Here is a 25,850-nt window from a genome sequence, read left to right as displayed (position 1 = left end):
TTAATTCTCTTTATAGAAGCCTCTTTGAAAGGGTATCAACATCCATCAGCACACAGAGCTCAGAGCTGGGGCTTGTACAGAAACATACCATCTAGCTTTAATGGGGAAAAAAAAAGGGATTATTGCTTTTACACTGAGAGCACAGAATGGTAGAATCAGCAGGAGGTGATTAGTGCCAAAAAAGGATGTGTTTTGTATGGCGAATTAACACGAAAGGCAGTTTAAAAGATAGGATTAAATCAGAGACAAAGGTGGAGGTTTATAAAACTCCCAGTCCTACCCCTGTCAAATGAAAGATAAATCTCCCAAAGCACTAAATCCCATGTAATCATTGCAAATTCCTATTATCTTAAAAGGGAGCTGGATTAGGCCTCTAATTCAGTCCTGTAAAGTCTGTTTGGTCCAGATGAACAGCCGAGAGATGGACAATCTCCAAGGAACAACTCTATGACATGGTCTCAACATCCTTCACTACAATTTGCCAATGAATCACTCCCAACATTACCCTCCAAACACTGGAGTAAAACTGCTTTTGCCCATCACTGCTAAATGCATTTTGCCTTTCTACCTAGCAAAAAACCAGTATCACATCTTATCTCACAAGTTCCCAGTGAGCCAAACACAAGATACTGTCCCTTGAATTCTTCCTGAGACCAACAAAGGCTTTCCATTATTTACAAATCAAAAGCATTTAGAGACAATCATCTTTATTTTTTTATTTAAAACAAGGAAATGCCCTGTCACTATTATATAAGAAAAAATATACATCCACCTATTTATACCCATCCTAATCCAAGCATTCAAAAAAAAAATATAATTCCTATTCATGCAGGTATTTGCTGCACAAAATAATAATAATAATAATAATAATAAATTTATAAATAAAATTAAAATAACAAAATACACTCTTTGGTTCCAACAATTCTCCCAATTTCTCTTAAAAATTGTTGGAACGGTTGAAAACGATAAAAGGAAATCTAGTTAAATCAATAGGATTATTTGCTTTTGATTATTAATTCCGTTGCTAGTTTTTCTTGTGTTTTTATTATGCATACCAGTTTTACAAAGTGCATGCTTTATTTATTTTATTTTTTTTTTTAATTTTGAACTGGCAAGCTAAAATGATCCATCTTTTCCTGCCTTTTTTTTTTAATTAATGTTAATACAATCTAAAATCTAGCATTAAAAAATTTACCATGATACACCTGGTATATTGACTGCTTATGGCGCATGCTTGTCTTGGCAAAAAAGAAATGAACCAAATTTGCTCCCCTCCCACCCTCCCCGTTCCTTTTGGAAGCAATCTAAAAGTTAAAAGCAGACTGGAACACAATTGCCTCAAGGGAAAAAATAACCCAAAATAATACCTGATGCTTTGATTTTTGTCGCATGGCACTAGTCGTGGAATTCCACGCACACGCACGCACACCCAACACGCACACAAGCACACAACCTGCTCGTGAGGAAAAGAGTTTATTAGGTCAAGAGTGCCAATGGCACATGAAGGCTCCCAGCTGTGTGTGCAACTTTGGATTTGGTACCCACTTCACGTCACCTTGAATCCTCTGACATCCACCGAGGGGGTAATGTAAGGCATACTTTGCTGGAACGGTAATAATCCATGCTTCATGCTCAAGAGCTGAGTCTCAGAGGAGGACTGGCTTTCTCTACTCCCTTCAGCCTCACTCCGTCTCACTCAAGGAACAAAAAAAACCCAAAACAATGGAGAAGAACTGGGGGGAAACAAGGAAAGCAAAAGAAGACAAATCCCTTTAAATGGACTTTCGCCTTTTCATCAGCCTGTGGTTATCTGTAAAGCTGTGCAACCCAGGTGAGATGGAGCTGACAGGAGATGGGAAAAGGCTGTTTTTTAATGTGCTTGGCGAGATCTCCTCTATCTTGTAAGAGATGGAGTGAAAGTACTGGGGGTTCAGCTTTGAGCTGAATGAATTTTGGTGGGACACAACCCGGCTGGTGTACTCATGGGACCTGTAACACATGCAGGAACAAACTGACTGAAGGTCTGTTACTTCGGCCTTGTATCGTGGCCGACCATGCTGGGAGTCGTCTTGGATGTGGATAATCATGCTGTTGCGGTTTCCTGCCAGGGACGCCCGTTCCTCAGCATCCCGCCTCTCGTCCTCGCTGTTCATGGTCAAGAACCTGAGAACAACCAGATTTAGAAATGCCCCAATGACTGTCAACCCCACTAGAATGTACATAAAGCTAAAAGCCACATAGAGAGGCTTCTTTTGAAGGGCCCCTTTGGTCTGCAGGGCCACATAGTCTCCAAAACCTATGGTAGTCAATGTTATAAAGCAGTAATAGTAAGCATGGAAAAAGCTCCACTCCTCATACTGGGAAAAAGCTGCTGCTCCAATGCAGAGTGTTCCCATGCAGGAGAAGAAACCCACAGTGACCATGTTTTCCATGGAGACCTCGGTGCTCCTCATCCCACAGCACTTTTTGATGCGTTTCAAGAGGTACTTGACAAAGGTGTTCATGCGCTCGCCCAAGCTCTGGAACATGACGAGTGTCAGTGGGATCCCCAGGACTGCGTAGAACATGCAAAAGGCCTTCCCTGCATCCGTCCCTGGGGCAGCGTGTCCATAACCTGGGAATGAAAAGATAGGACAGTCAGCAAGGCAGATCATGGCCACAAGTCCCCCTTTGTGCCAGCCACATGAATCACAGAGTTTGATGCCACAGCCAGATCCAAAGTTACAGGAACACTGCAGTCACATAGCCTTTCTATCTCCTTGACCGTGTCCTGTATCCAAAGCAAGTAAGACACAGAGAACCGCTGTACACACAGGAGTGGGAAAGATGAAAGGATGGACAAGCCATCCTACTTCAAGTAACTGTGCAGTCTCCTAAACAAGACTGTATTGAATTCGTTCACTAAAGAAATGTCACGTCCATCCTTTAATACATACAGAAGTGGAAACTTTGGAAATAGATAGACACTTCAACAGTGTTTTCTGAGAGGAGTTGGTGTTGCCGTATCCCAAACCCAGAGTACACTTATGGCAGCATGGAATTAACAATATTAACACACCCACCAATGAAAGAAATTCCTTTTCAGACTCTTCCAGGCTGAACAAACCTTTCTGCCAGACACCCTATGAAAGCCACCCTCTTCTGCAACACTGTAAGATTCCATGCCTGCCCTCTTTAATTACTGAAGAATAAACAACTTACAAGCTTGCTTTGTAGTTTCACAGCTTTTACAGTTAATGTGGCAAAGGTAATTTCATCTAATCCAGGACAGCATAGTTTACAGAAGGTAATATCACAGCTAAGCCTTTATTCTAAATCAAACCATAAAGAGGGTGGGGGGTGTTTTGAAATTCTAAGTTCACTTTTTCATATCACACTGCTTTAAAACTCTACATTTCTTACAGCTGAGAATCTAAGTGACAGTACCAAAGTCTCCAAAACGGGATAGCTGGGACCCACCTGGCCATGGTGTACATTGACAATGTAGGTACCAGTATCCAGACTCTCCTTGAAGTTAATGAATAGCAACATGCACTTCTGCACATGCAACAGCTGCAGTTCCCCTCATCTATACCTAGGTCAATGAGTTGTTCTTAGGAGACACCTATTTCTCTACAGTCATTATAACAGAAATCCTGGGACAGAACTCAGTCCAGGATTAATACATCTAAATTTTTGCATCTACGTGTGTGCTAGGTGTCCAAGCTCCCATTACAGTCAACAAAGATTTAATGAACGCAGGTAGTAGTGAGTTATTTAACTGATCACCCCAAGTCTACCTTATGGCAAGATGAAATGACACTGCAGACTGCTCCATTGACCATATTCATTGAGTCCCCATTAGTGTGGCTAAATATCTGTTAATTGCAGAAGAATTTAGACACCTACTACACAAGTAGACAGACATATGCAAACAGCCAAATGCAGGCATCTTAATCATGAGTAGAACTTCAGTGCAATGTAGGTGTCTGCATTGTGGACACAAAGGGTTTAAATTAGCAGCATCTACTAGCATTTGAGACCTCTGAGATATCAGGATATCCAGATGAAACACAGGGCATACAGCAGACCCACACTCTTACAAATCAGATGCTGGAGGTCAGACAGCACCTTAGATACTACTGAGGCAGGATCATTCCCTTCGTACTGCCTCAGTCCTACTCCTCACCTTTAGACCCATGTAATGAATCTGCTTCTCTATCTGACCCTTTCTATGAAACTTCTGACACTGCCCACCTCCTCAGTCTCCTGTGGCAACAGATTACAGAAATTCACTACCTGCATCATGTAGAGCAATGTCCTTGTTTCAGCTCGTGCTTTTTAGCCTTAGTATCAGAGTTCTACATCTGCCTTCAGCTAAACTCAGTTTTACCTCCGCTCTCAGTTTTCTCCTTTCTGAACTGGAGCCACAGGCTTTTTAGCTCATATAGCAGAATTCCCTTGGTCATTTCAATGTCCTTCTCTGGACCTCCTTTAGCTCTATTGCATCATTTTTGAGGTGCAGAAGCCAGAACCCTGCACAGCCCTCAGGATGTGAGTACAGCATGGTGTCTGCAGTTCTGTTAGTACAAAAGTATGAACACCATTCAACCTTCAAAATGGAAATCAACAGTGGATAAGGAAAATAAAATGAGAAAATGAGCAATAATGCCCTCCAAGAAGCAGCAGGCATTTCTTCAGCTCAGTTGCTAGTTGTTAGCAGATGGATGGTGACAAGGTCTAGTGTGAGACATCCCTGCCCATGGCAGGGGGTTTGAACAGGATGATCTTAAGGTCCTTTCCAACCCTAACTATTCTATGATTCTATTATTCTATGTAAAAAGCACAAAAGCAGCACATTACTGAATATAGAAAGTTCTTTTTAGGTTACAAAACAAAGGGATTCACCTGTTGTATCGGGCTAGATAGCCTGTTCATCATAAAAAGCAGTTTTCCAAATTACCTGGAAAGTGAAATGTCTTGAATAGATTGATGCAGGGTTTGTTCCACCTGATTGTCCCTCAGTAAAGGCTATAATTGCCTCTCATTACTAAGATCAGCTTTTGAACTACAGGGGTGTTAATTAAACCAGGGACATCTTCCCATTTTATAGCTTTAGTTACAGCTGATAAAGAGAAGGAAAGCTTTGGAAAATGTGATTTTCCAGATGGTTGCAGGGATGGCAGTTGGTGGAAACAACTTTCACTTTGGGTTCTAAAGAAAATGGCTGGGGTGAAAAAAACTTCCTCTCTATATTGCTATATCCCTCTCACTAAATATATCCACAGAGGCAGTTTAGGGAAATTATAAAACATTAATGCTTAAACACTATCTCACAACTGCATTTCTAAAATTTGCCACAGACTTCAGAATTAACTTGGGACTCACAGCTCTCCCATAAGACAGCAACATACCCAAGTCCCTGCTTTACAGACAGGAAAGCACAGGCACCATCAGGCTATAACTCACAGGGGTAGATAGAATATCCAGAAGTTCTGATTTCTATTCTGTCCCATGTCATACTCACTTTCCACAATATCAGATTGCAAAATACAAAAATGTATTTTACCATATTTTCACCATGAAGCTGGGCTAAAGGAAGGACTTTATTAATGAAGATGGAATAAAACTTTGCAAATAGATTCATGTATAGGGGAACAGAGTCATATATTTCTCCAGTACAATATGGCTTTAAGGAATAGGCACCTTAGCCATTTCCTCCTACACTGGAATGACGGGTTTCAAAACACACTAGACAAAGACTTAACTCTCCATTACTTTAGCATTACAGAATCTATCCAGCAATACAGAGCAATGCGTGAAAAGCAAACTCCAGCACTGCACGTTTTCTGAAATTCAGTAAATTTCAAATTTAAAATGAACCACTCTCTTTTCAACATCAAAGACTGCCTCTGGGAAACATGAGGACATCAGTCATTGCCAGAGAGAGGGGCACAGAGGATCATTAATGCCAGAATCAGTCTCCAAGTAGCTGGGCTTTACTTGTCTGAAGTAAAGGCAGAAGCAGAAACCACTTGGTAGCAGATTTCAGCTAGCAAAATTCAGCCCAGCTTCCTCTACATGAATGTTTCTGCCCTTTACCAGAATATAAAGAGATGACGCCATGTGAACCATAAGAAACACATGGTTCACAGAAGAAACACAAGGCTCAAAGAGAAGTAGAAAGGTTAAGCATGATATTGGCATTTCTCACACTTCTGTGGTGAAGAAGAAAGATGAGAAGACCTTAAAATTAGGTATAGCAAATGCATCCCCTAACAAGCCATGTGGCTGTGATAACAATGAGAAAGGTACAGATGAAGCTTTACACTGCACCACACCTAGGTAAGTACTACCTATACTACTTCACTATACTAACCAGTTTGCTGAGCTCCCACAATAAAGTAATGGAACCACAGCAGGCAGATTTTTCTGATATTTAATGAGACATAATCTGATTGATCAAGGACAATCTAAATAACTTTCACCTTGATTGGAAGTGATGTCATTAGCACTCTCTCTTTCATAATAACACCCAGCTGCTTAGGCTTTCAAGACAAAGCTCATCTGGGCTGCCACCAAGAATGGTTCAGCATGAAGAAATTCCCTGTCTCAGACTGTTACTCCAATTCTGGACTGCAGAGCACCAATGCACCACAAAAGCTGTCTCCTCCTGATTACAGAAGGGCTGGGCTACACATATCAAGCAGAACTTGCAGGCAAGGAGGCAAGGGAGGCAAAGGGTCAGACTGTAAGGAGTTGCACACCGAATGTGTAGTCTGTTAAAGTCTTCACTGCCCTTGATCTTTCCAGACCTTGTCCATTGTCAGGTGGAAAACTCTCAAAGACCACATGCTTCTATATGCAATTCTAGAAAGAAAGAATACTATTTTCCTGTTTGCCAGAGTGTAGTCTGGGAAAAACCTACTCAACCCCCTTCAAAGCTTATTTTTCCATGGTTTCTTTCAGATGGGACACAGAGGGAAACTCATTATAGATTCTACGTGAGATCCATTCAGGAGGACAATCCAAATATCTTTCACTTCTAAAAGGACATTGTGCTGGGGTACCAGGCCACAACCCTAGCATGCAGTGGAACACAGCGCACATGAATCATTCCCTATTTCCCTTCTTTGTGTCACTCATGGTTTTAGAGACATTTTATCAACAAAAATGCCATGCCTGCATTCAGACTCTAAGCAAGTATCTCTGGCACTGTATAGCCTCATGTGGACAGACCAGCCTGTTTAGATCTACATCGGTGATCTTTGCACCACGCTCAGCTGCAGCGTACAGACAGGCCCGTAACGTCTGACTTGTCCTCCAACACAAATTCTCTTGAATAACACTTTGCTTCTGGGGAAAAAGAGTCTCAACAAACACTTCCATACCACTGCAATGACACAGATTGCCCAGAATAAGTAGATCTATGATAAAAATTAAAACATTATGGGAAAAAATCCTTTCACTGTACTACATCTACATGGAACCAACTACAATACTGTAAGGCGATAGCTACTATAGCAAAGTAAACTGGGAGAAGGGATGGATTCCACCACCAACCCATGAGTGTCCACACTTACATCATTAGCACAGTTTGTGTCATGGCTTTACACTGGACCAATCAGCACTGTCCCAGGCAAAGTCCATGACCAGTCCAGCCATGGAGGTTAGCACTGGCCAGGGATCACTGTAGCTGAGCATCACTCTGGAGCAGTACATGTGTTTAGCTGTTACTGACATTCTCCATACTGTGTTTTCAAAACACAGCTCACGCTCTACTTAGTAGCATAGATGGAGCCTGTATGGTGCAAAGCAAAAGGTGCTTTTCTACGCTGGGCTCTATCAGAGACTGGGAGAGGTTTGTCTCTAGATATGCACTGGTACCAGGCCAAATACATGATCAGTGTTAAAACATAAAAATGAAATGTGACAGTGGTAAGCTATTTATAGGTAGCATTCAGGCCAGTGTGTAGCTGCAGAGTGGCTAAGCCTCATTCATATTCACGTTCAATGTATAACGGGTTTTAGATGTCTTGAATCTTGAAGCAACACTGCGTTATTCATGAGAGATGCTTTATTTCTCTCAGGAGGAGGTTTCTCCTCTCATTCATCTACACATCATTCATCCCCGTGATGGACATTTGGGCCTGGTTGTCTCTGACAACAGCCTCTGGAAAGAAATGAACTATTTACTCCATCCATGTGACTCAAATCTTTCTTACTCATGCTGTCAGCAGCCCTGGCCATGAGATAATGAAAACGGGAAAATGGCACCTGGTACTCAGATGGGCAAACATAATTCAGATTAAAACATCCTCCTGATGTCACACACTTCAGAGGTTCATCTACGTCAGAGGAACTGCCACAAAGAACAGGCTGTGTCTCCGCCAGATTTGCTGGTCATGCTTTCAGCAGGGAGAAAAAACATGTCCTTTGAGGTATAGATGAAAGAGGTTTCAGTATGGATCAAGAAGATACTTCATCTTTCTAACTGGTAGTAACTCATTTGCCAGGACAAAGGCATTTTCATGTAAGGAAATTGAGAGCACATCATGGATGCTGCTGTTACATGGATGAAAGCTGCTGTGCAACTACACCAGCCTCCTGGCACACAAGCACCACTGACTCTTCCCAAATCCTGCTGTCTTTCTCCTTAAACATCTCCAGGACCCCCTTATTTCTTTCATTCCCTTATCCCACTGCAGCACACCAACTGAACAACCTTTCTTAGTTTTGCACAGCTTCCCCTTCCATCCTCAAAGACATCCTCCCCTTCCGTCCTCAAAGACATCCTCCCCTTCCATGCTCAAAAGTCAATCTCTAATACCAGGTCAAAGCACAGCACAAGGCTCTCCAGAGACACACACAGCAATATGGGATGACATCATCTTGTGTTTGAAGACAGGCACATCCTGTGAGAGGAAAAAGGACGGGCCAACCCCAGGTATAACCTTAAATTTGAAATCCTTCAATAACGGCAGCACAGCCTCTCACCCTGGTTCATCTCTGTTCCATGTCCTGACTGCAGAGGTAAGACCATGCCACCTTGGAAATTACACTCACTGTTTTCCATTGCATCAAGACCTGCAGAAGATCTGTTCTGGGCAGCAAGGATGAAGCAGGCTCCCCTCACCTCAGTCTCCCCACCACAGATGTCTTTTCTTGTTGATCTTAGAACCAAACTGTCAAGATGTTCAGGGCAAACAGCTTCAAAAGCAGATCTGATCGGATAGTCAGACACGCACGTATGCACAGGCAATGTGCAGCAAAGAAATGTGGAAAAGAAATGGCTTCTCTCTCTGATCCACTAGCTGGCAGGTGAGGGTGCAGCCAAAGCTGGCGTTGCAGGCAGAAAGCCAGTCCTGATCCACGCATACCATAAGTCAGGACAGATAAGTGCCTCAGCCTTGGAAATTACCCCCACCACAGTGATCTCTCTAAGCTCACCAGGCACTGTCAGCAAATGGACTGCCTAACAGCCCAGCAGCAGACCTGAAGGACTCATCCAAAATGACTGATAAGATTGAAAATGCCAGTTTCTGTGCTACCCATTCTCTATCATGTTTTCTCACTCCCTCTTGGTCTGCAGCCACCATACATTACCTGTCAGATGCCTGCCTGGTGTGGTGGGGGTACAAACCTATTCAGGTCACTGGGGCAGAGTAGTTGGAAGTGGTGCTCATTCAGTTGTGTGCCCACCAGTGGTGTGTGCCCAGGCAGTTTCCACCCTCCCCATAGCTGGAGAGACCTGGGGGCTTCTCTGCTTTCTCCTGGAAAAGAGCTTGTATCCCTCCTGAACTCACACAACAACAGGACACAGCTCCCCCATTCTGAGAGAAATTGCTTCTGCCTAACAGGGAAGCAGAGATTTGGTCACAATGTTTGGCTCTTTCAGATACCCACTGGGTTACTGCATGAAGAAATTGGTTTACAAGTTTAAACCAAGCCATAAGAAACTTTTCTAATGAGCTCTATTTCTATTCTCATTTCTTGATAATGATGAGCCACATATATCTGTATCTATGCCCATCTGTCTTTCCTCGCCAATAGTTTTGAAGCTGCTCACCAATTTCCACCACTTAAAGAAGCTGTAATGTAAACTCGATATTAATCTGTTCTGCTGGGCCTGCCATCTGGCCAATATGCGAATACACGTAAAAGGGCCAAAAAAAATCAACGCAGAGATAGTGCAGAGTCAGCTGCAATGTGATCAGCTCTTTCTCTGGCCTTTGGTTAGAGGAAAGAGACAGGAGTTTGGGGTCTTGCAAGGTGGGTTGAGACACAGAGGCATGGGATATGACTTCAGGAATAGGATGTCTCCATCAGACAGCCTGTGATGGAATACCTATCTGCCTGCAAGGTTGAGGATGCAAATCAGAGTTCAAGAGAACTGGAGGATGTTTTGGAGTTCACATGAACCGAAACACTTCAGAGTTCTGCATTTCTGTTTGTTGTCTTATTTTCTTTTGCACATGAATCATTTCCATTTTTTCTGTGTAAAATTTACACTATAAAGGGCTTTTACTAAAAAAGTAAATGAGGGAAAGTGGAAATGTTCAAATGGTCACATGAAACCACTGACAATCTTTCTGCTCATCTATTATGACAAAGCAGACCTGTTTATCTCAAATCTCCTCTTGTTGAACTTAGCTTGAACTTTTACTGCTTAGATGAGAGATGCCTGTGATCACTGGCAATTCTTCTGAATAAGATGACAGAGCATCCGAGGTAATTGCCACCTTGTGTATCACCTCCCCAGGAAACCAAAGATGTCAACACTTGCCAGTTAATTTTGTTGACATGACAACATTATCTCTACTCATCTCTGCAACTGCCTCTGCTTCAGAAAAGAGGCTGGGAAGAGGGAAGAGGTTCAGCTCCAGCGCTATGAGAAGACTGGCACTGAAAACAGCAGTCATATGGGACATGTTTCTGGTATACCATTTCATAACTACTCCCAAAACCAATGGCAGCTCTGTTCTGGCTTTCCAGCTGGGCAGTAGTTGCTGGATTCCTGGACTGCAGCTGAGCCTGGCCACCTTTCTGAAGGCATCAACAGCAGTACAAACCAGCAGCTAGGCACATCACCAGGAGAGCACGTGTGCACCACAGGGGTGCAGCAAGGCAGATCAGCCAACAAGCTGGATTCTTGTAACAGCAAGAAAAACAAACCTCCAAAGTCCAAGGATGAGCAGGTTGACCACGACTCTCCAGGTTCAAACATCGTCACACTAGGGGTCTGAAGCATCTCCCTTATGAGGAGAGATTGTGGGAGCAGCGCCTGATTAGTCTAGAGAAAAGAGGACTGAATGGGGATCTCATCAATGCAGATCAACATCTCAAAGGTGGGTGTCAGGAGGATGGTGCCCAGACTCTTCAGTGGTGCTCAGCAACAGGATGAGGAGCAAAGGCCATAAACTAAAACACGACCAGTTTCACCTCAATATGAGAAAGAACTTCTTTATGCTGATGGCGGCAGAGCACTGAACAGGCTGCCCTGGGGGGTCATTGGGTTGAATATCTCCCTTTCTGGAGATATTCAAACCCCATCGTGGACATGTTCCTGTGTAACCTCCTCTGAATGGCCCTGCCTTGGCAGGGGGTTGGACTGGATGATCTCCAGACTCCCTTCCACCACTGATGATTCTGTGATCTCGGAGCTTTGTCATAAGCACAAAATGATCAGGTTTTCCAGAGCCTGAACACCAGCAGTTCAGCACTGTGAACTTTTGCGTCTGTTTTGTATCTCTCAGGCACTGAGATACCTGGCTGCACAAACGCCGGTAGCGCTTCGGAGTCAACATTTTCCCATGCTATCTATTTCTGACTGCCCCTGCATGCCTTTCCTCTCTATCCTCTTTATCCTCTCCATTTTGTCCTCCTAAACGTCAGCGGACTGACCTGAGGCTCACATCACATCTAGTCCCAAGACAAATCATGCCCAGAAGAAGTTCTCAATCTGAAGAGAATCAGAGCAACCACTAGGAAGAGACATATCAGGTCACGTTATCCATTCCATAGGGCCAGCATGTAATTGTTCCCCACAATATATTCTCCAGGGCTTTGTCCAGTTTTGTTTAAATGATTGAAATAACAGGGTTTCTTCTCCCTCCCTTAGGAAATTATTCCCCTGTCTACCAGATTCAGCTATTAGGAAGGTTTTTTACATAGATAGCCTGTACTTTTCTATGCTGCCTTTTATCACAGTGTTCTTTCATAGCCCTCAATCCAACACACCCGATTTCTCTCCATCATTACTCGCTCCTTTACTCTTCTTGGAGATAATAACAGCTTTATCCCTTAGTCAACATTAGCTATAAACAGAGATCTCTGAGGCAAAGACCTGTAGCAAGAAAGATAACGTGTTTTACAACATATAGCTATATTTAGATTTTAAATGTCTCTTCAGAAGCAGCTCCTTATGTGATCAATTCTGTTGTGCTTGCCTGACATCCCTCTTGCTCCTCAGAAACTTTCAGGGTCTTTGCTAAAGTTGGGTACAGTCATTAGAGATGCAGAACCATGCTAGCAGTTATCAGTTCTCTGGACTGCAAAATAACCTCTTCGGGTATGTAGGTCTGAATGGTCATCACTAACATTATGTCCTCATTGTACAGGAAACTTTTCCTGATGCTGCCATTCCTTACATCATAAAGGCTCCTTCTATTATTGCTATGGAATTGCACTAACCATTATTTTTTCCCAACCCCCTCTATAAATGGCCATAAATGGCCTTCTTAGGAAATTTTAACAGCATTCTGTAACTGATTTTGGTTGCTCCCAGTTTACTGGCAATGATTTCCGACCTCTCCATGAGGGAGGAAGATGAAGGAATCACCACCTGGCAGAGCTGGCAAGTTGATTCAAACAGTGCTCTGGGGCATGTGGAAAAAATGCATCAGGAAGAAGCGTAAGGGCTCATGTCTTAGCAAGAGGCCAAAAATAAATCACAGAATCATAGAATGGTTTGGGTTGGAAGGAATCTTAAAGCTTATCCAGTTCCAACACCCTGCCATGGGTAAGGACACCTTCCACTAGAGCAGGTTGCTCCAAGCCCCTGTGTCCAGCCTGGCCTCGAACACTGCCAGGGATGGGGCAGCCACAGCTTCTCTGGGCATCCTGTGCTAGCGCCTCAGCACCCTCACAGGGAAGAACTTTTTTCTTATATCTAACCTGGCAGAGTGGCTTGAATCATTACTGATGTAGTAACCACATCCTCTAAACCTGTGATGCCATTATCCACTGCACTTCACAGGGCTCTGTTTGCAGATCAGTGTGACAGCAAATGCTGACAGAGTTGGTCCAGTGTGAAACAGCACATCCAATGAGAGATGCAGGCTGACATTTAGGCAAGCGGTTCAGCTGTGTTCTTACTGAAGCAACTGCATTTTGCCTCTGCGACTGTCTATATGCAACCAGGAGAAGAGCACAGACAACTTGCCGTGAGTTTGCTCACCTGTTTTTATTTCATGCCGCATCTACTGAAGATTGTTCCCATGCAGAAGACAAAAGGGATATTTTTCAAGCTTTCAGAAAATGCTAATAGGCACATGGTATTTTGAGCAGATTCTCCTTTCTGCTGCTTGAGAAACCAGGGCTTCCCCCATCCAAAAGGGCAGCTAAAGGAAGGGTTATCGATTCCCACTGTGCTCAGCTTTGGTCCCTGCTAGTAAAACATGCCAGCAAATCGATTAGGAGACACAATTTTTACTAATACAGATAAATGGGTACAAGGTCTGATCTAAACAAAGTTTTACAGATACAAACGTGCTTCTTCCAGGGTAGACTCTGTCTCAGTAGGTGAACAGTCGTGAGAGGAGGAAACACCAATTCCTCTTTCTCCTTTATGTCTCATTCTCTGCCCTTTCTTGACCACGATAGGGAATTAGCCAAATGGACACAAGTTTTCCTGCTTCTAGACATCTGCAGTCATAGACTTCTTGACATCAGTTACAGCATGTATTTTACCCTTCTCTGATGAAAAGAACTTTCAAGCATGGCTTCTGACTCTTGCTGGCTGCAGTTTTGGCCAAAGCTATTTTCCCTGCAGACACTCTAATTTTGCAGTAGCTTTATTAGTTGAAACCTGGCTTCAGTGGTCTAACAGACTAAGCAAGTAGAGTCCATCATAATTTCCCCCACTGCATCACACACACAGACTGAGCAGTGATTTAATTGGATTTATATATAGATTTCATCAAAGGGATACATGTATTTATTGAAAAAACAAAGGAAGACAATTATTTTGTTGAAATGCTTTGGACTGAGTTTATTTTACCAATGTCAGATTTTGTCTGTTGTTTTTATTTCCAAACCAGGCTTATGCTTGAAAGTACAAGCAAAAAGAGATTTCTTAATTTCCCTTTACATATTTTAGTTGTGTGTTCTGTCAATTGTCTTTGAAAAGCTGAAATAATGTAACCAAAACTTCTGTGAAGGAAGAAGTGTAATTCTGACTGAGAAAGCATTTTTGGAACTTGAAACCAAGGAAGTTAATAGAAATATATTGCCCTACTCTACCATCCTGTTTAGTTTTCCATTGAGCCAGTACTAACTCTGAGGTACATTTATCCTTGCATTTTGAGACAGAAGAGCTGAGCTAAAATGTGAAGGTCAAAGTTTTGCAGTGCTATTCAGGGTTGTCTACAGGAAAATGTGCTGGAATTGCAGGATCAGGGTAATTACACTGCTGTAGCTGGGCTGGTCTAACTCACTGGGTTGGCACTTCCGAATGAAGCCACCTCATCCTTTTTTCTCTGATTGCAACTTTCATCTCAAGCACACACCAGGAGCACAGAGACTGTCAGTACCTTTCCCCACCAAACCAAAACCAGAGGGGCTTCTCATAAGATGCTGATACAACCAGCAGAAACTGTCCAAGGTTAAGTCAGGTGTTTTAGGAACTTAAGCCTAAGAGATATCAAACCCAGAACTTGAGTTCACATGCAGTGAGAACCTCCTTCGTAAAAAGATAAGACATCCACCTCAGAGCTCCTATCTCTATTTGATAATGCTGTCCCTAAACACACTGCTCTTACACCTAAAAGTCTTCCTTCGTTTCCATGAAAGTAAAATCCTTAGCTCAAAGAGCAGTCTTCCCAATCTTCCCTACTGCCATAGATTAACAAAGATCAGACATATCTCACCAGTCTGTTTGGGGTGAATAAACCAGGCACTGCTAATCTGTTGCATGAGACAGTTTCACTCTCACAGCATTTTGCACCTTTCCAGCTTGAATTTAATTTTTTTGTACACCAGCAACCCAAATTTAGATACAGAAAACCAGAAATTCAATGCTTTGTGTAGTATTTCATACAGTTTTAGACAGATCTTGTACACAGCACTGACAGAAAACTTGAAATAAAGTATACATTTCAAAACTACCTGTCTGGTTCACAGCACTAAAAATCTACAGGATCTTATTTTGTCTCACACTGATGAAAACAGAGTAATCTTTCTTGGTGACTATAAACTCACAGCACCATAACTCAAGTATCCATGAGTTCATGGTTTAACTAGAGACAGGCATTTGAGCTAAGCTCCATCTTAGCATTAAACAGATGGATGCTAAAAAAAAACTTTCCATAGACTGCAAGCATCTCTCCAACAAATGACCCATGAAAAGCAGGATGGGGTTCAAGTGCGCTACTGAGTCTTGAAGCTGACAAGCATATCCCAATTAGTTATTCTAAAAGTGGCTCAGTTTAATCTCCTCAACACATTTCCAGTTCTTAACAAATGCTTTTCTTAAAACCAGCCCGAGATCTTTCACCCCCCTTTCATTTCTTTATTGTTTACAGACATCTCCCTTTCCACATCAGCTCTGATAAGCACGCGGAGCAGCAAGATCACAGGAGGCAGTGGAGTGAGACACCATTTAATGCACCTGACTGGGCATAATCAGAGCAATCCATCACTTCAGTTTTCTATTCCCAGCCACCAGGAATAGTCAAACTGTGTGGGAAGAAATGGGAAGCCGCTTACCAAAACTTCTTCAAACCTCTACTCCTCACCATTCCTTTTTATGATGGGTAAAAAACAGTGTCCTACTATAGTATTTTGGTATCATAAACAGGTGTTTTTCAATTGATTTATTCTCTGAACTCCTCCTTACAAGGTAGCTTGAAAAATCCAACTAACAAAATAGTTCATGTGATGTTTCTGAGCAGTCCTAGCCATCACTTGCACTGGTTTTATACCTGAGAACATCTACTGTGATCCAAGACAAATATTATATAATTGACACAGAATATATATGAATGGTTCCAAACTATTCACAGTTCTCCTCTGAAACTGGGAATTACCATCTGCATCTTCCACAGATTGATACCAGAAAGGGAGAAGGCCTAGTAATGAATAATACAGATCAGAGTTTGATATCCCCCCAAAAAAGAGCCATATAGTTAGGAAGTTAATCTGTTCAACAAGGGAGAACACCCACTAGGGAGGGATATTTAAAACTGCTTTGGACAAAACATCTTCTAGAACAATTCCTGTAGTGATTTACACCTCAGTTTCAGCTTCACTAGCAAGCTTTGAAGCATATATAAGTAAGAAACAGCATTGCTGAGGGTCCACTGGAGTTCCTGTCTATAATAATGACGCCCCACTGCACTACCCTTCCCACCCATGCCCTGTATTTCCAGAGTGATATCATCACATTCCTTAGTTTGGGATTGGAGTTGCATCACATGCCCTGTTTTAGACTCTCGGTAAAGACCTTAGTTTTGTGGAAGTTCCCTCATCTGCATGTTTCTGGGAATCAGTATCTATAATGATGTGGTGAGTTGGCTGGTCACCAAGTCTCTCTCTTACTTCCCCTTCATCAACAAAACAGGAGGAAAAAGGATGGTAAAACTTATGGCTTGAAGTAAGAACAGGGACATTGCTCAGCAGTTACCATTATGGGCAAAAGAGACTCAACTTGAGGAAGATTTACTGCTAACAACAGTGTAGGACAGTGATAAATAGGCAAAGCTTCCTTCCACTCTTCCCTTCTTCCCACGGTCAACTTGCTTCCCAACTCTTCTGTCTTGTCCTCCCCATTTAGCACAAGGGGATGAGGAATGGGTGCTGCGGTCAGTCCATGGTACTTCATCTCTGCCACTCCTTCCCCCTCATGTTCTTCCCCAGCGTGGGGTTCCTCCTACAGATTACAGTCCTTCACAGACTGCTCCAGTGTGGGTGCAGCCCTTCAGGAACAGACTGCTCCAGTCGTGCCAGACAATCTGCTCCAGTGTGGGCTCCTCTCCTTGGCCTGCAGGTGGGTATCTGCTCCATCGTGGACCTCAGTGGGCTGTAGTGGCACAGACTGCTTCACCATGGTTCACACCATGGTCTGCAGGGGAATCTCTGCTCTCATGCCTGGAGCATCTCCTCCCCTCCTTCTGAACTGATATTGATGTCTGCAGAGCTGTTTCGCTCATAGAATTTCACTCTCAGAGCTGCTGCATGGCATTTTTTACCCTTTCTTAAATACATCACAGCAGCACCATCAGCATCTCTGATGGGCTCAGCTTTGGACAGCTTGGAGCTGGCTGAAGCTGTCCAATGTGGGGGCAGCTTCTGCTGTCTTCTCACAAAAGCCACTCCTGCAGCTGCCGGCTACCAAAACTTTGCTATGTAAACCCAATACACATTAATAGCTATTTTTTATTTTGCTTGTAAGTCTTGGAAATAACAAGTCCACTTTCAGACTTGCTACTTCATTTGCTGGTTGGTCTCATTTGCTTTGCAAAACTGTAAGCAGTGTGATGGAGCTGTTGTCGCCTGCTTCAAGTGCTCACACTGAGGCTCAAGCTGTTTCTTAGTCCTGAAGACCTCCTGATTCCCTGGCTGTGTAGCAGCAATAGGATTATAAACCTGGCAATGGGTTATTTATGTCTGCAGAAGACTGGCTTTAAGCTTGAAAGAGCCTGTCCCAGGGAGAAGACTCCAGTGAGCATCATCACTGGGTAACCACATTGCTTTTCTTACTAGGCAGATAGGTGGTACATGGCCTAACGACAGAGAAGCTGAAAATATCCTTCAAAAGAAAAAAAACACAACTCTTCTTTGCCTACACTGAATCTCAGACAGACTTCTGTACTCACTGGCCTATTTCTCCCAACAGCTTCTTTCTAGTTCTTTTCTATATTATAAAACCATAAAACCATAGAATGGTTTCGGTTGGAAAGGATCTTATTGGAGTTTCTCATACAACAGTTTTGAATCCTAGTTGTGCTCACTGGAGGGGGGGCGGGTTTGGGTCTATTTAACAATATTTTCATAGACTCTTAGACTGGTCTGGGTTGGAAGGGACCTTAAAGCTCATCCAGTTCCAACCCCTGCCACGGGCAGGGACACCTTCCACTAGAGCAGCTTGCTCCAAGCCCCTGTGTCCAACCTGGCCTTGAACACTGCCAGGGATGGGGCAGCCACAGCTTCTCTGGGCACCCTGTGCCAGCGCCTCAGCACCCTCACAGGGAAGAGCTTCTGCCTAAGAGCTCATCTCAGTCTCCCCTCTGGCAGGTTAAAGCCATTCCCCTTGGCCTGTCCCTACATCCTATTGGAAAAAGTCCCTCTCCAAATTTCTTGCTGTTCCCCTTTGGTATTGGATGATTGTTATATAATGTGTCTCCAGAACCTTCTGTTCTCCAGGCTGACCCAGCCCAGCTCTCTCAGCCTGGCTCCAGAGCAGAGCTGCTCCAGCCCTTGCAGCATCTCCATGGCCTCCTCTGAACTCACTCCAACAGCTCCACATCCCTCTTGTGCTGCTGCCCCAGAGCTGGATCAGGACTGCAGCGGGAGTCTCACCAGAGCAGAATAGAGGGGCAGAATCACCTCCCCCAAACTGCTCATTGGCCATAGCCATTCCTCTTCTTCCCCTGCCCCACCTATACATCCCTCCCATGCTGTTCCTGTGTCTTCACCCTACTTGTTTTCATTTGCTGCTACCTGCCTTTGTTTGGTCATCTTTTTGTCCTCTTTTTTGCCTACTTTCTTTCATTCCCATCATTCTCCTCTGTCTTGAATAGTCAAACACCTGCCTCCTTAGGCAATTCATAATAGTTAAAATAGCTTCATAGCCTATAACCACCCTATACAACAGTTGTTCTATGACTGCAATTGCCAGCTATGAACCGTCAGCCTTATCTTTGCAGTCAAGATTAATTCTGGCATGGTGCATTATAAAATTAGCCATCCTTGGCAAAGCTACTGGCCTTCAGTTTTAGCAGGAACACAATTAAGTGGAATTTGCACAGTCAAGCTAGAGCAAAGCTCAGAGGAGACAGACATCATGAAGTTATTAGATTAGGAGGTAAACCACCTACTCCTTGGTTAGATCAAGCGCTTGAACACATTATATTATGTTTTAGAGGTAATAGAGACAAAATGAAACCTCTTAGGCACTTTCCTTCCTTCCTTCCCTCCCCAGCCAAGCTGTGGGGAAGCAGATGTGGTAATAGCAAATGAAGAAAGGCACTACCCAGGTCTGCAGACTTTGGCTTTGCTCAGAAGGTAACTTGTGCTACCTGAGCAAAAAGGTTAACTGTGTGGGGACCCCGGAGCATGCACACAGCTTGTGGGGCTTCTGAATTAAACACACACACACACACATCATAATCAGAGCTCTGCCCTCACCCCAGGTCTGGATCTCCGGCTTGTATAAATCAGCAGAATGCCCTAAGAAACTACTTTGATTTCTGTTAGCTAAAAACCCAGTCCCAGAGCCTCTCTATGTACAAGAGGATGTGTTGGCATAACCAATGAGTGTCTGGGCATTAAAGCAGTCTCGCTTATACAGATTTTCACCATGCAGACAGGACCTTGTATATTCATCAGTAGCAACTCAAGCCTTACCTCTTCTCCAAATCAGGTTTTGATTATTGATGTGCAATGCTCCAGAGCTGGTGCCCACAAGCACCATCCTGCTGGGTCAATCTCTCTCCCTTGGCCAGCACCCTCAGAGATACAGTCCAAAGGAATCAAAATCAAGCAAATTTGCTGAGCATGCCCTACTTTGTCATCACAGTGGTCCCCAAATCACTGCATTTGGCAGGATTTTGGAAGAAAACTATAAAAGAACAGTTTCAACCCACCATTTTTGTTTCTTTTTCCTTTTTCACAATCTGTGATGTGATTTACTGACATAAAATGGAAAAATTAAACATTTGTCCATCCCCCTTTAAACTACTATTCCACGTTAAAAGGTAACCTGTGAAGAAAATATACATATATGGCTTGTGAAGAAAATATATATATATGGCTATATTCAATACCGCTGTTAGGAAACCAAGGAACCTAATGCAGTTCTTCTTTAGAGGAAGGGAGATAAGAAACACAGGCTTCAGGGTAAGATCTGTAATTCTTTGGAATCTGTCAAGGCCAAGTGTCCTAAGCACTTAAATCATTACACAGTGATAACATGTCCTGTGGGAACTGGGTTCAACTTTGACAACCCTCACAAGTTTAATGTGTGAAGCTCTTTCTCCACCCACTTGCAGCCAAAGGAGCAGACCAGCTTAATTCACTGCTGTTTAAAAACAGACGCTGGCCCTCGATTCATCTCCATCAAGAGAAAAAAATACCCAAGCTCCTCAAATGAAAAGCCCTGCAGGATTTTGCCTGTGCAAATGTGAGATGGAGATTTGACAATAAAAAAGACATTTCATTTGTCTTATTAGTGGCTGACTACTGTGGAAGGTGTTCAATCAATTAGACTGATCTTGGACTCCTGAATTATTGATAGAGAGAGCTGGATTACATTCTCAAATGCTTTTAGTTTAATTGCCCGCCCCATCATTGCTTCATTTTCCTTCTTTTATGTATATAATGTTTGTTGTTGCTGTTCTGTTTTTAACTATAGCAGCTCGCCAGAGGATGACCCTGATACTTGGCTGCTGTTGCAAGTGCTGCTGATGCTGATCCAGGGAGGGAGCACTGTAGCTGCAGCCAGGCATCATTCATAGGGTGCAGCAGGCACACAAAGTCAGGGTGATGCTGGCATCCAGTGGAACTTGGTTGGAGAGAAAACAGTGGCCTCTCACTACGAGAAAGACGTGCAACAGGTATCAGGGGTGACTCTCTCCCACTTCTTACCCAGTCTGTACATTTTATACTGCTCAGTTTCCTTCTTTCTCTTCATGAATTTGCTCCTCTTTGCTTTGCATGCACTTTCCCTCCTCCTCCCCTCACATGCATAAATGCAATACAGCATAGATCTGGAGCTTGTCTTGGCCAGTGTACCATCTCCAGCATTATACAGGTGCCTGAGTGTCTCTTCTTACTCCATCCTGACCACCACAGTTCCCCCCAAACCGTCTTAACCTTCCCCTCTCATTACCCCTCTCCCCCCTCAATACCTTCCAGCCCCTTCACATGCCCCTCTCCTCCTTGTTTCTCAGCTCATACACTCTCTCCTGCATTTCCCAGACTGGACTCATCCTCTCCCTCCTCCACTTGGAGCCTGGAGTGGGCAGTTTGGTGTAAAAAACATCAGAATTTGGAAATACAAGCAAAATAGTTAAACACAGCCAGCAGAAAGAACAAGTGTCATTATGTGCAGGGCTTGAGTAATCCAGTGTGCACACAAGCCCCAAACTGCACTGACCTTGATTGTTTAACTCTTGCTCACATACCAGCACACGAACAGAGTTGCTGTATTTGTACATGATCCATGTTTTATAGATCGTAAGTGCCTTTAAGATGTGGTTCTCTGTCACTACTTCACAGGCTAACCTAAAGCAGGGAGAGAAGCTCAAATGGATTTATAAGGACATGGGAGCTAATTCACAGAGAGAGAGAGGAAAAAGGAGAGGATGCAAAATAAGATGAGATGGGACAGGGTATGAAAATGAGATTAAAAGAGCAGAGTGAAGAGGTTGAAAAGAGAAAGGAGGATACGAAGAATGAGAAAGGAGAGAGAAAAGAAGAAAGTGGGGAGGGAATAAAAAGATAAGGAAAACTTGCCCATGGAAAACGGCATATACGCAATGTGGGTGCTTGGAAGAACAAGAACTCCTGGTACCAGGTGCAAAACAGAGTATTTATGTGATAACAGGAACATGATACAATCGGTACATGGTATTGGGGGATATGATATGAGAAAGATTAAGAAGCTATAATGGTGAAACTGTAGTGCAGGTGAATAACAGTAGCTCATAAGGATTTAAAAGACGAGAACATGCATATAACAGGATCTATATGAATACAGTTCATTTTCTGGGAAGCTGTTACAGATCTCTGCCATTGTATCCAGACACAAGAGATCTCTGGAAAATTATTAGAAATATGAACAATATTGGGAAATGTGTCATTTTGCAATTTTCTAGATGACAAGCAGAGAGTTACTGCTACCTGCAATACTTGAGCTCAGTCCTTCCTGGATGTAACAGGCAATGGATTTTTCCCCCCTTGAAATAGTACCAGAGCCAGCAAAAAGCAGTTCTATTTTGGACTTGGTTTAGGTCAACAATGAGGACACTACAGAAAAGTGTTTGTTTGATCAAATGTTTGCTACTGTTTGATTTAAAAGGAAAAATAAGCAAAAGCAAGTATCCAAGTCCTTAATTTCCAAAGTGCAATGGTAAAAAAATTAAAGGCATTAGTAACTGAATCATTTGGTATGGAGAACGCACAGATGATAAAACAGCAGCTTGAGATTTCTCCATGACAAATATACAATGAACACCAGGATTAGATTACAATAACGCTTACTGCAATAGGTCTTGCAACCTGCAAGATAACAGTAACACTTCCTGCAAGGGAAGAATTGACAGGGATATTTAAAAGGAATGAGTAAAGGACAAACTGACAAACCCATGTCTGCTAAGTTTCTGTATGTAGGATTAAGATGATAACTGCCTAAAAATAACATTAAAACAAGTTAGAAGAGGGCTCTTCGGATGTGTAAGGAAAGAAGGCAGCTGGAAACGAGGGTAGGATGAGGATAAGACACACATTATGAGTATGTTGCTTGGTTTTCAGAAGGAAGGAGGTTACTTAATGCTCAGACAAAGTCCAGACAGAGACTAGTAACTGGGATAGAGAACTTGTTACAAGTCCTGAACAACTCTGCACATATAAAACCCAGATATCATTATGTCAGAATTAATTAAAGAAAGAAAGAACAAAAATGCAGGTGTGTTCTTGTTGTACTCCAGTGAGATTAATTAATATGCCCCACAGGGAATCCCTTGTGAAAATGAGTAATGCTGGGGGATTAAATAGGAAATGTCAACACGCACTGTGGGACAGAAGAGTTACTGGCTGTGGCTTGTCACCATGGTTAAAGAGATGCCTGTGGCAGCTTCTGAGTGAGAGGATCCTCTAGTACAACAACAGGTAGGTGTAGAAATGACAGAGGAAGGAGCCAAGATCCACAGACATCAGCAGTCTGCAGGCATGGGATGATGGCCTTGATAGAGAGAGGTCCACCCCTGCACACACACTTTGAGCTCCCTACAGCGGGGCTGATATTACTGTTTCCATTCCTGGAACAGCAGTGGGATGCCAGTGATGAGATAAGGCACTTCATGATAAGGCAAGTCATGAACTGCAGTAAAGGAGGGGTCTAACACCAACAAAAGGTAAAGTGGGAGCAGTGGGAAGGTTTGCACAGCCACCAAGCACCCCTGACAACACAGGAAGCGAGCGTCTCTGGGGGTACAGCTCCTTTCCAGGAGGCTGGGAGAGCTGAAATGCAAAGAAGGTTGCATCATAGAAGGTTGTATCCTGGAAAGGCTTCCATCTCCCCAGACACGGATCAGGGACCAGCCCCTTCCTTCTCTCACACAACCCAAATGATGAGGGGAGCCTAGCACAATGTTCCTGCCTCGTGAAGCCAGTTCCTGCCCTGCTGATGTGAAGGAGACCCAGAGCTGCCTTCCAGCAGCTCAGTGCAGGCAGAGGCAAGCTGTATGGAAACAGAAAGATGCTTTGGTTACACCAAAGCACCTTGGAGAATGATTTCATTCACAATAAATCTCCTTTCTCCACAGTGGTGATCACAAGGGCCTGGATGTTCAAAGGGTTCAGAGGAGGGTCACTGAAATGGTCAGAGGGATGGAATACCTCACCTAAGAGGAAAGGCTGAGAGAGTTGGGGTTGTTCAGCCTGGAGAAGAGACATTATTGCAGCCTTTCAGTACTTAAAAGGGAGCTATAAGAAAGATGGGGAGAGAGTTTTTAGCAGGGTCTGTTGTGATATAGAATCATAGAATCACAGAATGGTTTGGGTTGGAAAGGACCTTAAGATCATCTAGTTCCAGCCCCGAGCCATGAGCAGGGGCACCACACACTAAACCATGTCAACCAAGACTCAGTCCAGCTTGGCCTGTATACATACATAAATATATATATATGTGTATATATATATATACATTTGCCTTGTCCTATAAAGGACAAGGGGTGATGGTTTTAAAGTAAAAGAGGGGATATTCAGGCTGGATTGAGAAAGGAATTCTTTACTATGAGGGTGCTGAGGCACTGGCACAGGGTGCCCAGAGAAGCTGTGGCTGCCCCATCCCTGGCAGTGTTCAAGGCCAGGTTGGATGCAGGGGCTTGGAGCAACCTGCTCTATTGGAAGGTGTCCCTTTGAGGTCCTTTCCAACCCAAACCATTCTATGATTCTATGAAATGGTGCAGGAAGACATCAGGACTCTAGGGAAGATCAAGGTTTCCTTTCAATACCTGTCCTCTGCCCACTCACACCCTTCTCCATCACACTCCTCAGATGCCGGAGGAAGCAGGTTTATGCCATGAACAGGAGGCACGTGGGACCGTGCTGTGCTATGCCCCTTCAGCTTGATAGCCCCTGTTACTGCAATGCCTGGATGAGAAAGCTGAGTTTGATGAAGTCTGAAGAGCTGAAATGAGGTCTTCTACTGCCAGCCTTGGATTTTAAACTCACCCTCAAACTAGGAGAGTGGAAATATCAGACAAGTGAATCTATTACTTGCACTGCTCAATGAGGCTTTTATGATATTGCCTGTCCCCCTCGGAGAGATGCTTAGTATACTCTGGGGTGCTGAGATACATTCATTTCCATTTCCAATTCCCTTTTATTCACCATTCATCTCCCGGCTGGTATACACACACATTCTTCTTTCCACAAGCAAAAAGCCTTCCTCCCCAGCTCCTTCTTCATAGAAATGCCTCCCATTGACCCCCAACTGGTGAGCTGCATTAGCACACCAGGGGTAGAAGTGTAGCTTTTCAGATGAACCTTTCAGCTCCTCAACAACCTTGCACCTACTTGCACTAGAGCACCTTGTGTCTCCACTAAACACTGCTTTCAGCCCCCTTTTCAACAGAGACATGGTTTATTGTCCCCTAAGTAGCCCTTCAAAATTCCCCTTCTCAATCAGCACTGGGTAATGGTTTCCTAGGGACCATAATACTTAGCAGCACAGTAATTGAATGATATTATTAACAGCAGCAGCATCTGTGTTGTCTGTTTAATTAACTGGAGAGCAAATGAGGCCTAAGTCTGATTCTTTATTGTTTTCCTAATGATCTGCAGCTTTTCTTGTTTGATTATTGGCTAAGGATCCCCTTTACCAAAAAATGCACTTTTAATAAAATAATAGCAAAACAACTCGCTATAGTTGTTGAATGACATGTATTACTTCTCTCAAGCTGCAGATTAGATAATGGTAAACTTCTACTCTAAATACTCCAAATACACCATCTCTACCACTCCTTGAGTAGCATAGGGGAAATAGGAGACAGTAGCCTTTCCAAGGGAAGAAAGCAAGCTGCAACAGGCATTGTATTGCTGACAACCTGGTAAGTGACAAAAGCAAAGCTCACCCTGCTATCAATCATGGAAGTTCTGTAGGGGCTGGAGAAGACAAAACCACCTTTAAAGACTGCTGGACACCAAGG

General features: G+C 43.4%; 1 protein-coding gene across 1 annotated transcript in view; it reads right to left on the bottom strand.

Moving 5' to 3' along the window:
• Positions 1–1,291: 1,291 nt before the first annotated feature.
• Positions 1,292–25,850, bottom strand: part of KCNK9 (potassium two pore domain channel subfamily K member 9) — a 79,196-nt gene continuing 54,637 nt past the window's right edge. The window contains exon 2 of the mRNA XM_057429793.1: positions 1,292–2,614. Coding sequence (XP_057285776.1) covers positions 1,773–2,614 — 842 coding nt within the window. The 3' untranslated portion in view covers positions 1,292–1,772. The remainder of the gene's footprint in view (positions 2,615–25,850) is intronic.

Source organism: Pezoporus wallicus, unplaced genomic scaffold, assembly GCF_028554395.1.
Source record: "Pezoporus wallicus isolate ANWC-B61680 ecotype Strahan unplaced genomic scaffold, APGP_CSIRO_Pwel_v1 contig_7545, whole genome shotgun sequence".
NCBI lineage: Eukaryota > Metazoa > Chordata > Aves > Psittaciformes > Psittacidae > Pezoporus > Pezoporus wallicus.
The sequence above is the reverse complement of the archived record's forward strand: the minus strand, read 5'-3'. Positions and strand labels throughout refer to the sequence as shown.